Raw genomic sequence first — 19,832 nt, 5'->3', positions numbered from 1 at the left:
CCGAGAAATTTAATAGTGTGCCATTGCAACATATAGAGAAGACAAACAACTTTGGTGTAGGTGATAATGGCAACGTCTGTTGTGCACAAACATCTATCTATCTTTCACGCTGCTCGTTCGGGTTGGGGTTAGTCTATCCCGGGCGGGATATACCCCAGACCGATCGTCAGCCAATTGCACTTATACACAAACAAATACAATCACTTATGACAAGGATATCCGTCCAACTTCAGTCCTCGAGGGTCGCTGTCCTCCAAATGGCTCTTTTGACACTGGCTCAGAGGTAATATTGGAGAAACTGGATTGTGGCTCAAGAGGGACGATCAAAGTTTGAGCTACTTCAAAGACGTTGCTTTTTAACTCGGCAAAAGGTATTAAGAGTTAAAGCCCAGTCCAGCCGTCTCAACTCGTCTCATCTCGGGCTTCACCTTAATTTTACCCTTTTTCCCAAAGGTGGTATCCAGACAAGTGGAATCATCAAGTAGTTTCTAAATGGCCCAGCTGGATCATTTCAAGCCCTTCCTTTGGATGAAGATAGCTTTGGCAAGGAGTCTCTGATGAAGAGCCTGTGCCGACATCTAAAACCTGACGTTAGCTTTTCCTTAAACGTTTTTTGCCTTCATCACCATCTCAAGGTTCACAAGCTGTTTTTAGTCATTGAGTCAGTTCAAAGTAAAAACTTAAATCAAGAATGGAGATTATAGGGGTGGGGGAACTCGGATGATCTCATTTCATTGCATATTTTTATTGCTACCCAAACGTATATTTTGAATTGCTGCCAACGACTGGCCAGATAGCTGCTGAAGACATTTCATGTGGAATTATGAGAAAGGTACGAGACGATCTGCCAGCTAGACAACCGATCCAGAGAATATTTTCTTTTCTTAGTCATTGTGGTCAGATGCATGTATGATTACTTTCAATACTTAAATTGACATATGTTCCCATGCATGGGCGAATGTTGGCACACAGTCATTACCAACACTTTTGTGCGTATGCATGGTTGATAAACGAAGCCTTACCTCCCCCCGACCCCGAACAGGATAAGCAGTTAAATAGTGGCGGGTATTCCTCATTAGCTTTTCCAAACAAATACAGAAACCTAAATGCCTTTGTTCGAAAAAATGTTTTATTGCATGTACGCAAAAGAACAGAGTCTGTTTTTACTCGTATTCTCTTATAAAACTGATGATATTATGCTTACATCATACAACCATGTGTGTATAATAAAATACAATATCGGATGATCATGAAGACAATATATTTTGCACTGGATGGGGGAAAAAAAATGCCCCGAATAATATTACAGAGGCAAACAATAAACACATAACAGAGTATTTGCATACAAGGATATTGTGGTACATTTACAGCCCTTAATGTGTTACGCAACACATGCTCACATTTAACCACACGCATTCAGAGAGACAAATGAAAAAGGAATGGAATGGAAAATGGTAACCTTGAGTTTTAAACAAAAACTCAGAGGAATACTTGCGATTACTCCTCTGACTGAATCACTGACAAGGTCAGAGCTCCCCGTCTTGTTCGCCTCCTACTCTTCTGCTTTTCTCCAACTCTGGAGCCAAAAGCTTCATACGGCAAGGATGCCAAGATATATTCAGTGACATATTGTACGTTTGGTAAGTGGCAGTAATTACAAAGACTGACATGTTCAAAGTATGCATTGACATAAGGAAAGATCAGAATTGTACTTCAAGGAAGACTTGTAGAAGCATAGATGACAAATTGCCACCCCTGACTTCAAATTAAATTGAATGAGAATGTTTTTTTTTTTTAAATGAATGACTACAATAACAACAAAATGCATTCACATACAAAAGTGTGAAAAGCAGATATACCTATATTTAGAAAAACATGGTAAGAAAAAAATCCCCACAATATCTCCAGATTATTAATTAAATCGCACAATGAGAAGAAAAAGAAAATATTGACAGACTAGCAAAAGCACAAATGGAGTTCCATTAACGGATATAATCTTGGAGGGGAAATCAAATCAGCTCTGTTGTATTTAGCCGATAAAATAGACAGAACAGGGCCACCCACTGGAGAGCTTCCCATGTGACCGCCCTGATAAAATATTCAGCAAGGAATAGCTCTGACACCTCAGGGCCAGCAGGCTTCACTTACATCCCAATCGTTCCGGACAAGGCCGGGGCCGAAACCTTGCCAGCAAGGTTGCCGTTTCTTGCTCCTCGCAACACATGACAACAAAAAGTGAACACAAAAGGGCTGCATTCATTTTTAATGAGGTACATTAATTAATAACCCTGACCCAATTTAGAAAGCCGGAATCCCTGGATATTCCACACAGGGTTGGAATAATATACTTCTAAAGCAGTTTTTTTTTTTCTTAATTTAGTTGAGGAGTGAATGTAAAGAGAAAATCAAGAAAGTAAAGCAAGATGAGAAGAACTTTTAGTTTATGCACGGTGCACAAAGGGACTCCTCAGGTTACACCAACACTGTCAAGAATATCAACAGTTACCCCAAAATGGCAAAGTCTTTTAGGTTGCTATACAAAAATCCCAAAATGTTTTGGTGCTTCTCCTCAGAATTAAAAAAATCATAGCTAGTCCGGGGAAAAAGGCACTTAACTGTATATACATACTCGATAAGAAAATATTTTTTTACAAAAAAATATAAATACTTAAGGAAATTCTTTTTAATCACAGCATTTGGACTCCTTGCTCGCTTTTTTTTTTTTTTAAATGAATGTTCTATAAAATCAGTCCTAACTTTATTTGTTAGCTTCAGGAATAAAACTGCCTCCCTTTGTCTGAGCCCTGATGAAGCCGACTAAGCTTGGCAAGCTGAGATGGAGACGGGGGGACGTCCTGTCGGTAGGGACCTTTGGATTTAGGTGGATTCTGCACTGGTTCTCTACTGTTGGAAGGACCCTGATGGCCCCCCTGCTCTCTACGCCTCTGCTCCTGTCTCAGCAATTCCTGAGTCTCCAAGAGGACGCGAGTGTTGAAGTTGGAAGTTCCCAGGTAGCCGTTATGTGAGCCGTGGTTGCCGGAGAGGCGTGGGTTGTCCTTGGCACTCTGAGAGCCATCTGTTGGTGTGTAGGCCTTGTCCCGTGCGTCTTGGGACACGGTGCTGGGATTCTTACGTGGCCTAAACACACAAAGTTAATCGTGAAATGACTGAACAGCTGAAGATTGAAGGGGGGTGTGTCGTCATTTCCTTTTTCAGTACACGTAGCGTGGCTTAATGGACCAGATGAGTTAAAATGTCACCATGAGTGACTCCATAATGTTATCAACTCCCAAAAATGAGATGCTGGCACAATAAAAAAATAAAACAAATCAGGGTATGACATTGAAATCAAATTGAACTACAAACTAGTAGTTCTAGAACGATAAAAAGAAATAAAGTTTTCATTCATTTGAAGAAGATAAGACGGCCCCGATTTTTTTTTTTAAATGAAAATGATACTTATCATCCCTGGAGCAGACATTTGACTCACATTGAATTATAACTTTTGGAAAAAAAAAAAAGTACCACAAACTCATATCTTGCTCAAGCATGCCTTTTGAAAATGTGTCCCTGAGCTATGACAGGTTGCTCCGTCTTTGAGCTAAAGTGTGAGATCTGCTTTTCCATTATTAGATCCATTAAAGCAAACACTCATTGGAAGAGCGGTGACAGCGCTTCTTATGTCATGTTGCTAAGAAAAAACACATTCACACCTCACTGACCTGCTGTAGGCTTAAAAAGGTTTTTGAGCATTGAAGAGGGAAAGAAGCAACTTTGAAAAGTCCCCCAAACAGAATCTTTTTTGGGTTATAACTTATAACAATCTTGTTACGTGAATCCCTCAAATATAACCAATTTAAAATATCATCTGGGGTCTCATTTTCACCACCGAGTCACAGAAGCTGTAGTTGCCATGGAGCCTTCTGCTCCGAGTCAGTGATGATGGAGAAGATTATTTTGAGCGGAGACATATTTGGAAAGTCTGTGAAGGGATTAGACTAAATGCCGAGTTGACAACAGACAAGACAAATGTTTGATCCCAGTTAAGATTGTTTACAAGGAGGAGTTTGGTTCCACATCATATACTTTATACATAAAATTTTTAATCTGTCGAGCAATATCAAAAAAATAAATGCTCCTCTCCAGAGGCCCACATAGCAAACGTTCAAGTCTGCATTATTGTACATGTAAACAGCTGCAAATGCATTTATACACTGACTATGTGAAACTCAATCTTATCTTGTTCCGTGTTTGTCTAAGTATATGTAGCATGCATGTGAGGCCAACATGAAGCGAGGCAGATGTAAGGACAGACTGCCGAGCGAGCCGGACCACATGTTCCACATCAGGCTTTTGCTGTTGGGCTGAGCCAACATGAATTTACACCCCGGCTTGGCTTAAAGAGCAGCCAACACAACTCATGAGGGAACTGCTTGTTTGGAAACTCTCTGTGCTTGTCACACCAGGCAGCTATCCACACTTCAGGAGTGACAGTTTACTTTTTCAAAAATAAAATTCGAGAAGGTTTTTTTTGGTGAGGATGTGCAAAAAGAGTCCCACAGGAGCGTACTCATGATTGATGCATAAGTGGAACACTCTTATCACTTCTACTCTCGAGCCGGAATCTGTCACAAAGTAGATTAAATTTACAGACGGGGGGGAAATATATTACCCAAAAGAGAGAGTTAGCGCTAGACTGACAGATTTTAAACAAAGCTAGGAACTTGGGTCACAGGAAAAACTTGTGGTTGTGGGGCGTTTCTTTTAAACAGCTGGGAAAAATCCGAGTTCACGGGAAGGGCAAGAAGCACACAAGTAAATGCGTGAGCATGGACTCGCACACACTGGCTAACTAACTGGCATCAGTTCTATCATTTTGTAAGTGTGTGCGTAAAAAAAATAAAATAAATAATGATAATAAAAAACATATAGGTATGTATATATTTGTTTATTTTTCTATTTATTTTTTACGCACACACATATATATATATATACATATATATATTTATATTTATTTACACATACAATTTTAATTTGAACTTTTCTAACTGAGTTGATTTGATTGAAGTCTACTTTATGGTACAGAGGAATGCAGGAGCTGCTTGAGTTGGTGAGCCCTTGGCCTGCTTTGACCTTCCTGCTTTTAAGAATCTTATCTTAATGACATTCATGTGTGTGTTAGGCGTGTTGTGTCTCTTTCAAGCTAATCAGTAGTCTCTCTTTCCGACTAACACGCTTGTTCCTCGCCCACCGCTGCCTGCCGCTGCTAATCCTGGTCGAACAACAAGCCTTCATTAGTGCCCCGCCAATCCTCACATCCCAGACGGCGAGCTTATCCTATCTGTCATCAGATATGCAGCTACCAGGGTTTTTTTTCTCCGGAAGGCTCTTTTGGGATTTTACTTTCCATTTTAAAAAGGAATTCCAGTGAAGAACAAATGTCTAAAAAATGTCGAAACCGAAGCGAATTATGGTTTTTAATCGAGGGGTGTAAGGCATTTACTATGGTCTAACATGAAGCCTGAGCTCACACAAGTGCCCGCTAAGAGTGTTAGGAGATTATGGTTGGAATGCATATCAAAAGCCACCATAGTCAGTCTTTTATCATCGGCCAGATGAACTTTCCCAAGAGAAGCAACTGACCGTGGGAGGGAAGGCCGGGAGTCAACTGTCACATCACATGAGATGCCAGCAGATAATACCTATGAAAGGAATGCATAGATTCCTCTGGCCTATACACACCACATTGATTATTCGTCCATGTGGATCGCCAATCCATATCCACAGACGGAAACATGTTTTAATCGACCCAAATATGACTGCTCACAGACAGCAATGGAAATGAAAATAGGACGGCATCGGAAAAATGATGTGTTGGTGCGGATGGATACAAATCACCAAAAAGAGGTGAAGCCAATAAAAAAAATTTCATGCTATGAATTTTGAATAAATCTGTTATTAAACCAATGTCAAGGGAATCACGATGGGTTTGTGAAGGGACGAGACGGCCATCGGGAATTTCGTGAAAATGATATTCCCGATCGGCCGGCCCGTCTGTATCCGTGCCGATCGAACTTCGGGAAGGCTCAGCCGTGACTTACCGTGGCAGAGAATTGTATTGTCTCTGAGCTTGTCGGAAACTGCCACCATCCTCTTGATGCTGCTTTGGGACTTGAGACTCACCGGTTACCGAATGGCGCCCACTTTGCACATCCATCCCGTTACTAGGCTGTAATCAAAAGGGACAAATTGCAAAGACAAAGGTGAGCGGTTTGACGTGGATATAGCAGTCCCTTAACAAACCTTCTGAAAGGAGAACACAATAATCTGATTAAGCACAAACCACAGTAGGGTGTCTCATTAGGCTCAATCTTATTATGAAATCTTTCGACTGACACTGACAGACAGGGACATTTTAATGATCTGAGCCCAGGGGTGCAATATTCAGCCCCGCCGTTCTGACATCTTTCTCGCCTTCGTGTGTGTGTGGGGGGTGTAAGGAAACAAAATGAACATTTATAAGAAAAACTGAAAATGTCTTACTAATGTGACTCCATTTATAATGTCAAGACAGCAGGTAGCTATAGTTGTAGTTTGAAAAAAGCTAGACAGGACCAAACGTATGTTATAAGCTGGAAAGGTTGACAGCAAAGAATTTCAGTTCTTGTGAAATGGTTGCTTTTTTTTCATGGCTTGGACAGCTGCAATAACAGCGCAATTACATTTCACTCAACGTCAACAGCAGGTCCTTTCCTCAGCATTCAATTGAGCTGAAGCCAATTGGACTCATATGGTTAAAATTGCAGCAACAACATAGCTCACACAGTACAAGAAGTGTGCAAGAAGAAATGATTCAAACTCAAATTAGAAAGGGACAAATTAGTCAGACACGGTCCCAATTTTGAGAGGAGCTGATGACCATTTGGCTTAAAGGTTTGGGAGGTGGATGACGCCATGCGAGAAGAAATGCATGAGAAATAACCAGGAGAGAAAATCAGTCACGTTAATGGCATTAGGCCAGGAAGTAGAATCCAATTATTCCCTGGTAGGCCTTGGAATACAGTGCCATATAAAAGATGACATTTGTTGAAATCAAATCAAGGAGACCTCCGTGTTTGTTTTTATCCAATAAAATGAAACATGATGTAGCTGTGGCACACTCGAATCTATTTCGCTCCTTCTCGTTTTTCCAATAGTGTCGGACGGGTGCAAAAGAGGGTTTTGTACACCTGTTTAAACACAAGAGTGATCACAGAGGGTGAGCTTGTTATGACAATCATTTGCAGCTATCAAAAATACGGAATCAAGAAAGCAGCTGTCGGAGTTTAAAGTACTTAAAAATGTAACCGAAACGGAGGATTCAAGATCTAGGCATCATTTCATGCAAACATACAAACTGTTTCCTGGTACTTGATGGAAGGTTGGTTTGGCTCGCGACATATCCCAATTGTATGAAAGACAGAAGTAAAAGTTGAGGAATTTGGTACATGTGGCTGAATGCCAAGGCTGATTTTCATAGCTATATAACATTGGCAAAAGAGAGAGAATGTATCTGGCATTCTCATGTTGCACTCTGTGTTATCTGTGGGTATATGTCTACAGAATGTGCGGTCATGCTAACAGCACGTAATTATTTTATTTCTTCCCCGAGAGAGAAAAAGAGAAACATAACACTGGAAAGCACTGAGCAATTTATGGTGAACATCTGGAAATTCCCCTCCTTTCTAAGCAGGGGAAGGGAGACTGAAAAATAAAAATAACTGGAGTCAGAGGCAACTTGGCGGTTTTATGATGCACTACTGGATCAACATTAGATGATGCATCATTTGCAGGCTATAAGAAGTTATGGATTGATTCTGTTTGTTCAAGGCATCGTGTTTACACATTAAATTCAAAGCAAAAAACAAGTATGAACTTTATTTTATTTTTGAATTTTGTTTTTACATTTTAATTCAAGATTTATGCATAACAATAATCCCCTACATGAGTTTAAAATTGAATTAGAGCCATCTTGTAAACAACTCAGTGTTTGATCAAAAGTTTGAATTCCGAATCAAGCTAAAACATTTTTTTTAAAGGGTTCCTCTAATCATTGCCAGAATTGAACATCCATGTCCTTGTATCTTTCTAACAAGTTTTGCCTTTGTGATTTCTTGCCGGGTAGGATTAAAGAGGACTTATAAAATAGACTTCAGTACTTCAAGGCTAGCCCTGTATCTTATTACCGCAGGAATAACGGGGGTACGCTCAACAGTGTCAACAATCGCAAGCAATTAGGAGCTCAGACGTTAAGAGAAAAATGCGGAGACTGCTTAGTGCTGTACAAACAGATAGTATCTCACTTTGACAGCGAGCATGGGAAGAAAGAGATCAGGAACGTGATTGGGGAAAAATAGCTAATTTCAAATTGAACCTACATGTGGGGCTAACATGTAAACAAATCCAGAGAAAATAAATGTTGTACTTTCAGGGTGGGTGGGGGACTGGTGGCGGAATGTTCTTAAAGCTTTTACGACCACAAGAAAAATAAAAACAGATCCTTGCCGTGTGAGACAACCGCTCAATACAAGCTGTACTAAAGCCAATGACTTTGACATTCTTTTATTTTGAGCTGTATTCAAAATGTGGACTCGTCAAGACCACAAGCTGAGGGTTCAAAGGTCACAGGTATTCAATTGGCCCTGCCGCTTGTGTCTAATTATTCATGGACCTCAAATGATGTCATCCCTAAATGAAATCTCAAAATATTCATGCGGTTATCACTAAGTGATGAAATGAACAAATCTCACCCGAGAGTGATCCAAGCTGTACGCATCCTCATCGTTCTCCACGTCATCATCCTGCTTTGCCTGCTGGAACTCATGCCTCAGTCTTTGTATCCGGTCATGGTTGCTAGGAGCCGTCTGACTGCTGGGAGAAGAAGCAAACTAGATTCAGTCCAAATAGCATTTACATTCATTGTTACTAGATTATGTCCGGAAACCAGAAGTAGGGACTCAATTAAGGTTTACTGACATGGTTTTGGCATAAGAGTCTTTTTTTGGCACACTGTCATTAATTAAACACAGTGGAAAACCTTCATTTACATCCCCAACATTAAAGGCCTTTGAGAGGCTAGTCAATAGGAATCAATGGCCTTTCCTTCAGTTTAATCAGGCTTCGCCTTTTATCACCAGCTACAGAGGCAGCGCCCGACAAAACACATAATTATGTTGAGAACAGCAGCTTGCCTTCCTGCACGTAAGCGTACAAACGAGATGACAAAAGTCTGCAATAGAGGTTGGAAGCCGGTGATGTAGGGACTGGAGACGATGGGGTGAGAAGGAAAGGGAGATAAAAGTAGGAAGGGGGAGGGTTTGGAGTGGAGTGGGAAAAAAAAGTGAAAGGTTAATCAAGAGCGTGTGGGAGAAAGGAAGAAAAAAAAAAACAGTCAACGCGAACAAAGGTTCACATCAGCGGGGAGATAAAACGCAGAAATGTAAATTGAGGACCTGCAGTATTGTTATTGTACAGGTCTTCTAAAGCAGGTACGTCAATGATGGAAGTGAGTGTTTATTTGGACACTGACGACCCCGATGACACATGCAGATTAGAATAAACACATACAAAGTGTCACTAAAAGTACACCGACGCTGCAGAAATCTGCCCCGTTTTTTCACGTCTTACTAAAATCAATTGTGTTAGTTATACTCCATTTGCTTTCTATGCTTCATGCAAAAAGCATACACTTTTTATAGTTGTTGCAATTAAGTGGTTCACTAGAGTGAGAGGAAGCTAATGCTTCTGGTTATGTGAAAAGCTGCTCATTAGAAAATCAATGGGCTTCATCCACTAATATCTTCCTACATCATTTTTGTACTTTAATATGTTCGTAAGATAATTTCCATTACATTTAAAAAAAAAAAAATCCTTTATCTCAATAGAATGCACTGTATTTTATAGATTTTGAATCAATAAAATGTCAAATGTCCAACCATGATTGGACATAAAACTGCAGAATTGGGTGCAGAGAAAGGTCACTTACACAGAAAGGTTCGTACAGAAAAAATAATTGTACCCCCCCACCAAAAAAAATATATAAATGTGTTTTGGGAAATTAATCAGCTCTGCTACGCATGCATCAGCTGTAAAATTCCCTCTCCTCTGAATACATCTGGAATTGTTTTTTTGCATCAGCAGATGTTATGGGTGAAAGGAAATATGAATGAGCCCTGCATTAGTTGAATCCAAATCATTTGTTTTTGCATAAGACAAAAGGTCACATGTATAAAATGACTCATGCATACATGCATATTTTCACAGTGTGATCCAAAAGGCTCACTGGCCTTGTTCCACTGCCTGACACCTTTTTCATAAATAACAAACAAAAGATTAAAATCACAATATCAAAGCTTGAAAAGAAAAGAAAAAAAAAAAAGTTGTGAAATGTATTTGTTGCCGAATCTAGCTTTGTGATAAGGTGCTGTGGTTCCGTGTATTTACATATGTCCCCATGCTATCCCACCTGTGTTTTTTAACCTGAACTGTTGACAGAGGTCATGAGCCGTCTAAAGCTTTTTTGGGGGTGGGTAGGGGGGCTGCTGCTGAACTATGGATGCCCATCAGTGTAATAGTCATCCTTTGATCCAGGAGGATTTGGCAGATGTCTCAGACACCACGGGGGCTTAAAGCAAGGATGCAAACAGCTCCAGTAGTCGCTTCTGTTATGCACTGAGTCCCAGTGTGACCCATAAACACACACTAGCTAATAAAAGGCTAATCCAATATTAGTCACATGAGCAGAGTTTAGGCCAGACTAATCAGAATAACCGAAAAAGAAAGTTTTGATCCCATTTCCAACTTTATTTCCAACCCAATGTTATCTGATTGAAAATGTTTAGCATTATATTTTTTCACTTTGTCCTCAGTTGCGGCAGAAGATGGGATGGACTTGTTAAATTGGGCCCTGTGGCAATCTTGCAATCAAATCTAAGGTTTAGCTCATCTTTATTTCATCGTATCGTAGACTAACATTTAATTCAAAGGCAGAAAGATAAAAGTTCTTTGTTAGGGTTGATGGACAGCCCCTGAGACCTCCCGTGATGGCGGACAAACGATTTGATCTGCAATACATTTTTTGAAGGGGGAGAAGCTCTTTATTAATTAACACTACAGTGTCATACAAATGAAGTTTGCTATTCTTTCCAGGTTGTTGCCATGTAGACAAAACCTGAATATGTTACAGAAAGCAGCCTTTAGAGGCTAACAAGCAGGTATCTCGTCTATTATAAGGGCACAAAGGTCTCAGAGGTTCCATCTTAAATGTCTCCAACTGCAAAGTATCTCATTTACTCAACTCCATACATTAGTAAATGCAGAACGATTGATCCCTTTCTAAATGTCACTGACTCACACTCTGCAGGTGAGCCTTGAGTCAATGCAGAATCATTTGTATTTGGAGTCCAATACACACACACTGCCACCGTTCCTTCGATATATAATTAAAGAAAGAGGCACAGGGGGATTCTTGTCAGAGCACAGCAAGGGTCAGGGCCACTTTAAACCATAGAAATATTGATGGTAATAAAGCAGAATTAAAAAGATGGAGTAAAATGGTTTCCGTGCTCCCGGCACAGCTGGTCCCCGGCTTTTGTGTCGGAGACTGGAAGAGGGTGGGGGGCGCGGGTGCTCCTTCTACAGAGTGAATAGCGGTATAGAGTTGGGAAGCTGGAGAGGAGGGGTAGCCTGCCCCAACACCAATTGGTGGGCTATTTTGTCTCCTCCATTACTGGATTAAGTCTTGGAGCCTTCATGTAAAAAACAAAATTAGGAAAGAGGAAGGAGGCCAGAGGTTAAAGTTCCTGACCTTAAATAATGGCAACCTAGACATATGAGCAGAAGGGGGGAAAATATGGCTGGCGGCATCATTTTCAAAATAGCCTACCAATGTTGTGTAATAATCAATGGAAGGTTCAAGAGGTTGGCAGATGCTGACAGATGGGGACACTAAAACAGGAAGAGGGCAATTGAATAAATGGAACTTCAAAAGACTTTCCGACGGTCGCTTGAAGCGGTTTCACTCCCATCCATCATCATCGTCCTGCTCATTCTAATTTATGACTTTCAATATCATCCCGTATGTACTTTTCTGCATTTTTAACAGCTCACAATGTCACCAGGTATATAAATACCTCCATTACGCTATCTCCCATCGGTATCGAGGAGTTTAACGTATGTTAATGGCCCTTCAACCCTTGACCCTCACATTCATGACATCATTATCAACCCCACCAGACATAATGTTGCCCTGTCACTGCGATGATCTATGGCCATGGTGGCGCTCTGCTTTAATGAAGCCCAACTGCTGAGGCCACAGAGGGCCCCGGAATCGCAGCGCTTTCGAGGTAAATATGCATTCATCATCTTCTATGAGGCATCAATCAATCAGAAGCCTCGGAGACATCGGTTCAAGCTTTAATATCTTCCTGTTTGTGCAACTAATTCCAGCAAACACACACAAATAGGATTTAAATGATCAAGACTGCTGGTCATCAATTCCCTTGTGACCAAAATGCTAATAAGGAGCAGCGTCAGTCAATATCGCTGCACGTCTTGATCGATGTCATGTTTTAATGTTACGCAAGTGACCAGTGTGTGTGTGTGTGTGTGTGTGGTCAGATGATTTTCCATCGTTTGTGTCTTCTACGTGTTTTTCCATCACATTTGAAACTGAAGTGTCACATGAGCTGCTCAGTAATTAGCTTCAGCTCGCTGTCCCCGTAAAAAAAAAAAGCTCCAGTTCATTTCATGGCATGGTCCCTCTTTGGCAAGACCATGCGGGCAAAAACCCAATAAGGTGTCCCATTTTAAATGAGACACAGCAAAGCACTCAGCCAGACACCGTAATGTGCCTTGTAATGTCTGTGACAATCTTTCAAGCCTTGTTAGGTGGCACCAGGGGTTGAGTATGCTCTTTAATTGAAATGAGATGAGGGGCATTGATGACAAAAGACCAGAATCAGATCTCCAAAACCAAAAGACCAAATAGAAACAGCTCTATGATGGCATCATCCGTCACAGTCCCATTAAAACTGAAATATTCTCGAAGAACAGCTTCATCAGGCTTCCAAGGCCTGTTTGCACAATATGACAAATCTTAACTCATGCCATACTCTGTGATCTTGGAAAGATTAATGTGAGGAGGGCAGAAAAGAAAGAAAGTAGATGTGTTAAGAGAAGAAAACACAGCTGGTAGCAGTAAATAGGAGTTGCCAATTGGCGGACGCTCACACAGTGTTAATTCCCCGAAATGTGGTATGACACCCATGCCGAGTAGCAAAGCCACCTTAAATTTGGTAGGATAAAATCGGGCTTGACATTTTGTGCTGGAGAGAGATGAGAAAAAAAATACAGAAATGACAGATTAATTTTGGTGCATACAATACAATACAAATTATTTTGAAATTGCACTTTCACAACAGCTGTCACTGTAACAAAGTGCTTTTTACAGAACCTATAATAACAATACAACAGAACACATCACATGACCAAAAGTCAGCAAATATTTTTTAACATCCAACAAAAACGGTCGATTAACGTCATTTTTTTTTTTTAAGAGCTTAAATATGGGGACATGATTTTGCTTGAATGTGTGTGGCCCACCCTTTTGATGTTTTTCTTCACTTTAGTGTTCCCAAGTCAAATCTGGTCATTTTATCCATGGCAGGTTATATTTTCCTTTGCATAAATCAGCATTTTCTCTAAGCCATTACAACATTTCATAAAAGGGAGCTTTTCAAGCTTGTGGAACATAAATTGGCAATTTCTTCACCCAGTCAAACCCTCTCCATTGGTTATATCAGTAATGGCGGTCTTTGCAAAGTCAAATGCTAATGGCTTGAGATGGCAATTTCTTTACAGGCAATTTATGATTCATTTCCTGAGTTGGACTTGAATACCAACGTGAAACGGGCCCGGACCAGACAAGTAAGCTTCTTTTGTCCTGGATGTAAGTGGGCAAAGATTATGTGCAAGTGATGGTCGTAATGAGACCTTGCCACATGCTATATCTTTGCCCTTTCAAGAGGAAATTCTTCCATAATGAAGTATGGACCCGTGCTCATCTCCTTGGATGAAAAGGCCCGCAGAGGAACAAAAAAATGTGGTCATCATTACTGTCATGACAGTCGGAGTCCCTCGTACTTGTGGACACAGGTTTTTAGCTGTAGCACTTTGCTGCCAACTTTGTGGGAACAATTTGGGAAAGGTCCATTAAGACGAGATGGTGCGCTGTGTATGTCAATATAAGGTTTTTATTGCAATGCCTGTCACCCATGTTATCTATCGTCTTGGTGGCCCAGCTCTGATTATTGTCAGGCTGGATGGAGACTTGAAACCGTAAGAAACATCACTATGAATGTTGCCAAGTTTCCTTTTAATCTAATTAAGCTACATGTAAAAAGTGCAAGCAGAGGGAGAAAGTAGCTGATTCACATTTGGAGTTTTGCTAACGTGTTGTCATAAAAAAAGATTGATACCAGAGATCTTTTAAGTTAGATAAAAGCAGGATGGCGAGATACATGCAAGAGACTCCCACTATGTTTTTTTTTTTCTTTCCCAGAAGCTTGTTCTCACGCCTGTGCATAAAAAGACGCAAGCGGAAACTGTTGCATTCTTTTCCTGAGACATGGGCCACTGAAAGCGCTCCAAGTTAATGGAATAAAATAGAGTTGTCACAAGATACACTTGAAAAGCGTAGTAAAAATCTGATTTATGAAGAAAAGGGAGCTTTGCGACATCAGGGTTCGGTGCCATGGTAACCCAGGGGTGAGGTCGGAGGGGGCAGTTGAATGAGAGCGACGGAATGGCTGGAAAAGAAAAGTGGACTTTCAACTTCTCACTGCTATCTTTTCATTGAGCCTTTACCAGGCATAAAAGTAGAATTTGAATAGTGAGGTCAAAGTCCTCTTCATAAATTACAAATGCTTTTGTTATTGATGTCATTCAGACTGCACAAGGATTTAAAGTTCATGATTTTAACTTCTAAGTGTGGAAAGGGGCCCTTTTTCATGATTACCCCCCCCCCCCCTTTAATTTCAATAGCAGTTTTCCATTTGCTCCACCGCTTTTGTTCCTTTCTCCCTTCCATCTCCATTTGGCTTTTATTGCCAGAGCACTCTGACGAGCTGCAGTGCATCCATTCACTCTGCCAGTAAGCCAATGTGGCACTTTTGATGCTCGCAGTGTGCTTGTTGTGTTTTGTCTACGGAAGGTGGGCCCGTGCCATGCTGCTCTGTTCACGGCCAAAGCTTGCTCCTATTGTCACTTGTCATATGGTAGCCAGCAAGAACATGGAGATAAGGCTGTCCTCATGCCGTTCCCTGACCTTCTCAGGCACCCAGCTGGCAGTAAATGCAGCAATAATTATTATCCCAATTACCCGGGCCAACTCTGTCTCCAGGGTGAGGGTGGGGTGGGGGGTCCACTGAATTACTCGGGGCGTATACTGTGAAGGGAGGTCCAACACAAAAGCAGACCACTAAGCAGTTAGTCTCATGCTGTCAAAATGACATTACTGTAATAGAGGCTCTACATTGTTGTGTTATATTTCTAAAAAACAAAATTATGTATGTATTTCCTCAATGCCGAAAAATATAGGAAAAACATTTACTAAACAATTCTTTAGATGCACATACATTTTAAATGGTGTAAAATCAGCCTCTGCAGCCTTATAACAAAGTCGTCACACAAAAAGTTGTTGCGAGCATTAAAAAAAAGAAAAGTAATACAGCAGCATCATTTGTGCCAGAAATGTCTCCCTCATCAGATCATCTTATCTCTGTACTTTTATTGCTTTTCCTCCCAATGGTGTAATGCTGAGACTGCTGGGAATGTAGCTGATTCCACCCCAAAGATTTTTATCCAGACTTAATGTCACACGAGCTTTGGGGTGCTCTGATCATTTTGGAAAACTGTATTTTTATTGTGTCGCATTGCTTCGGAGCTCAAGGAGCATAGAATGGGAAAAAAAAGGGTGTGTTGTCGCATCATATCTATGCCCAAAGAAATAATCCCACTTATCGTCTTTGGATCTTGTTATGGTAACAGTGAGATAAATATAATGATTTAAAAGTCACGATTGGAGAAAAAGTACGAAAAAAAAGTCTCAGACTGTCCTGTCCTCCATTTTGTCAAGAAAACATATCGACAGCCTCTAACTGAAGCAATTCTGGTGCTGAGGTTGGTGTTAACTGTCACTTTTTGAAAAAAAATCAATTTAAGTTTGAGCAGTTTGGAAAAGAATGACTTTGAGAAAACAACATGCCATGAAGCAAAGTGACTGAACATTGTCGGTTGGATTTGAAGAGATTAGCCTGCCGGCACTTATATTTAAATGCTTCTATCTGGCCTTTCTTTCCTCCATCACATAGCCAATGTTCAAATGCAAAGCAGGGAGCGGCGGGTTTGATTAGAGTGGGGTTGAGGATTAGGTCCGAGCAATCTGCCCCCCTTTCGTGGAGGAACAAAGCCGCTGCTGGAAGGTGCATCATGCAAATGGTGTGAATAAAAAAGGTAGAAATAAAAAGAGACAGATAAAGGAAGTGCCACCCTGCGGAGTTCAACAGCATGCGGACAAGGAGTCGGCGGTGCAAATGGATTTTCTGGTCACGACAGGCTTCCTTCGTAAGATTTAAAACCACCGAAAACTAAAAACTCAATTATTGTTCACATTTGAAACTGTGAAACATGAACTAGCTTCCAGCAAAATAAACTATAAAACATTAGAGACACAAGTCATGAGATAAATCTGTTACAGCTCATAACCTTGTCAACATTTCTCCATTCGACCTAAATATATTTAGATTTTATCCACAATATGAATCGAGACACACTTTTGAATAAATTAGATAAATCAATCAGGGTGACAAAAAACACAGTATTTCCCCATAAATCTTCACGTGATCTCAAACAATTCCAAAGGGGGAACTTGAAGGGGAACAACATGATCTGTTCCAGTTCACAAAGATCCTTAAAAGCCGGGTTGGACAGATTTGCTTTGGAAGAACACCATATATGATTGTGTCAATCAATCTGTGCTAGCAATCGGAATGTAAATCTGGAAGAAAAAAAAATACATGGTGCACTCCTGAGAGTGAGCTGATCTCTAATTGATGAAAATTGCCATTGACAAATAGTGCTGACAAAACACATGTACACAGGTGACCTTTGACCCACATTGCCTTGGGCATCTTGCAACGGATATCCTTTCAAATCTATAAGTGATCTTGCTTTGACATTAGACCGGGTTGAGAGGTGATACGGAACATGGACTGATTTAACCTTTGACCTCAGCTACGTCAGCGACAATGAGGGTATTATGGAAAATCCAAATTTTAAGCAAAATTATTACCACAAAACTCAAAAGGCTCTGGGGACATGTTTGTACTTTTATAATGACCCTCTGCTTGGCATCTCGTGGGAAAAACACACATGCACTCACAAACATACAACCTAGCAAGATCAAGTACAAAAATACTGCCTTGGAAAAATAAAAAATGCAATTTTAACCCAAAAAATCAGATTACAATATTTAGCTCATTGCATCAATTGATCGACTGGGATGGCAAGCCTTGTGGTCACTGCTGACTCCTGTAAAAGGGCGGGACTACTCAACATCGATGAAAATAAATTATGTGTTAAAATATTATTCCGATGCGGGGGCCTTAAGTGCATATTGATTCGCAATTATTTGTAATAACAGCGGAGAGGGAGGGACAACGCCATCCATTACAGTGAGAAAATAGGCAGGGGGAATCAATGGAAGCAGAATGTGGTAAAACGGCACGGTGGCCATTTTTATGTCAAAGACGATCATTAGCAACAAGGACAAGAGAATAATAATAAATAATAATAATAATAATAAAAAATAAATAAATTTAATTCAATTTAATTTACAGAGGGGAAATAAAATGACCTCATGGTACTGAAAAACTTACAGCTCAATTTCAATACCCGGTTAACATTGTTAAAAAAAAAAAAAAGGAGGCAAAGGGTGCATAAGTGGGCTCTCTCAAGAGATAAATCCAAGTGTACAGGCCCAAGTAATATGAACCAACGAAAAAAGGAAAAGCAATCTTACACCGACCATCATGATTTGATAGCTCAAATTGTAGCAGAAATTCAAGGCTTGTCCTTGGTTTTGTGGAGCTAAAAGTGTGCTATCTTACCCATGGGGAACGTCATGGGCGAAGATGTTATAGCTGACAACAAAATGACCATTAAATAACAGCTATGAAGCCACTCTGGACTGGGAAAGAACATGAGCCAACTTCTTAAGGTGTGTGAGAATACACATTCGGGCAATTTGATGTCACGGCGTATTAGACTTGCGTGTGCGAACAAGTGGAAATTGTTTGGCGCAGTGATACTTTTATATACACGCTTTCACCAATATCGTTGTAATATGTTATGATTTGAAGTATTAATTGCTAAAACCATGATCACACAACATCTCGCTCTAATCCTGGGGACATAATGTTTCTTTTCCCTTTGACTCTCCAAACATGTCGCAATATGCTGAGAACATTTCACACAGCGGACAAAAATACCTTGTTAGAAAAACAAGAAGAGCGTTCCCATAGAAACGTCATGGAGGAGGTAAATGCAACAGCTTGTACTTAAGTACATTAAAGCAAACATGCTCTGCTACGGTTTCCGTGGGAATATTTTATAATAAATTTCAGATTTTTGCTCAAATGATTATGAGCAGCCAAACGTAACCACTGCATGTACTTCTTCATGGTTATTCTTGTGAAAGTCTTGATTTCGTTCTAATTCTGTGAGCAGCAAGCCACATCAATTGTACAACGTTATTGCGGAGAAGGTTTTTGCAAAACCACAAGGAAAAAAAAAAGTGGGTTCGCGCAAACAAGACAACTTCTGGCTTTTCTCCAAATGATCACATGATTCCATAATTTCTCCTGACATACGCACTCCTTTGAATTGACATTCATCTAAAGAGGTTGTGGAAACAACACAGCAGTGAAAGTGACACATGTTGAGTCTTAAAGGTGGTGATAGGATTGGGGCCAGTCAAAGGTCCCCCTCTGTGAGAAGTGACACGGAAAGGATTTTGGAAAAGAAACGAGAAAATTGCATTAATTAAGCCATTAGAGGGGGTTTGCTGTGTGACTTTTGACTTTTGCAATGAAGGAAATACGACTTGGCAGCTCACGTTTTGGAAAAAGCCATATGTCAGCTTGTTTGGAGAAGATATGCAGCAGGTGGGAGTCATTCTCCTGGTTGATCTGGTTATCATCCTTTTCTGGGATCTAATATGAACTGAAAGAAGTCTTAGTCCGGGCCAATAATTAAGTTTAGAAAATTATCTCGAGCAGTGATCTGGTTTATGACATTTCATTCCTGATTTGCCCTTCTGAAATATAAATTAACATCTTTTTAACAAGAGCGGCTTCACTTGAAAAACATTTTCATTACAGAGATGAGAGGAACAATAACAACCGTTAACTTAAAAATCAAAGCAAGGGAAAGATGCTATCTCCAGGTGCTAATGTTTTTTCAGACAGTCATTAAAATGAAAATGAAGCCTGCGTGAAGGCTGTTGAGGAATAATTGGTGAGGAATATAAAACAATTAAAATGGCTGCTGAGTGTTTTATTTCGTGTGGTTGTTGGGAATCGTAACTTTCATCTTCTCTATATGATGTCGTATGAAAAGGGCATTTTTCCATGAGAGAAATCGACTTTTTGAAAGCAACAGCCCATTGGCTGAAGCTATTCAAGACATCCACAGCTGAATAAACCCTCTGCTCAAATGATCTACAGGGGCAAACA

At 40.3% G+C, this 19,832-nt stretch overlaps 1 protein-coding gene across 4 annotated transcripts in view; it reads right to left on the bottom strand.

The window, feature by feature from the left end:
* Window positions 1–1,107: 1,107 nt before the first annotated feature.
* The window catches only part of LOC119139363 (partitioning defective 3 homolog), a 127,670-nt gene continuing 108,945 nt past the window's right edge, over window positions 1,108–19,832 (bottom strand). For 3 of the 4 annotated variants that reach the window (XM_037279953.1, XM_037279951.1, XM_037279954.1), the window contains 3 exons: window positions 8,790–8,910; window positions 6,102–6,229; window positions 1,108–3,138 (listed from right to left, as the gene is read on the bottom strand). In XM_037279953.1, coding sequence (XP_037135848.1) covers window positions 2,772–3,138; window positions 6,102–6,229; window positions 8,790–8,910 — 616 coding nt within the window. In that variant the 3' untranslated portion in view covers window positions 1,108–2,771. The remainder of the gene's footprint in view (window positions 3,139–6,101; window positions 6,230–8,789; window positions 8,911–19,832) is intronic. The other variant, XM_037279952.1, reaches the window with a different exon arrangement.

Source organism: Syngnathus acus, chromosome 20 (assembly GCF_901709675.1).
Source record: "Syngnathus acus chromosome 20, fSynAcu1.2, whole genome shotgun sequence".
Taxonomy (NCBI): Eukaryota; Metazoa; Chordata; class Actinopteri; order Syngnathiformes; family Syngnathidae; genus Syngnathus; species Syngnathus acus.
The sequence above is the reverse complement of the archived record's forward strand: the minus strand, read 5'-3'. Positions and strand labels throughout refer to the sequence as shown.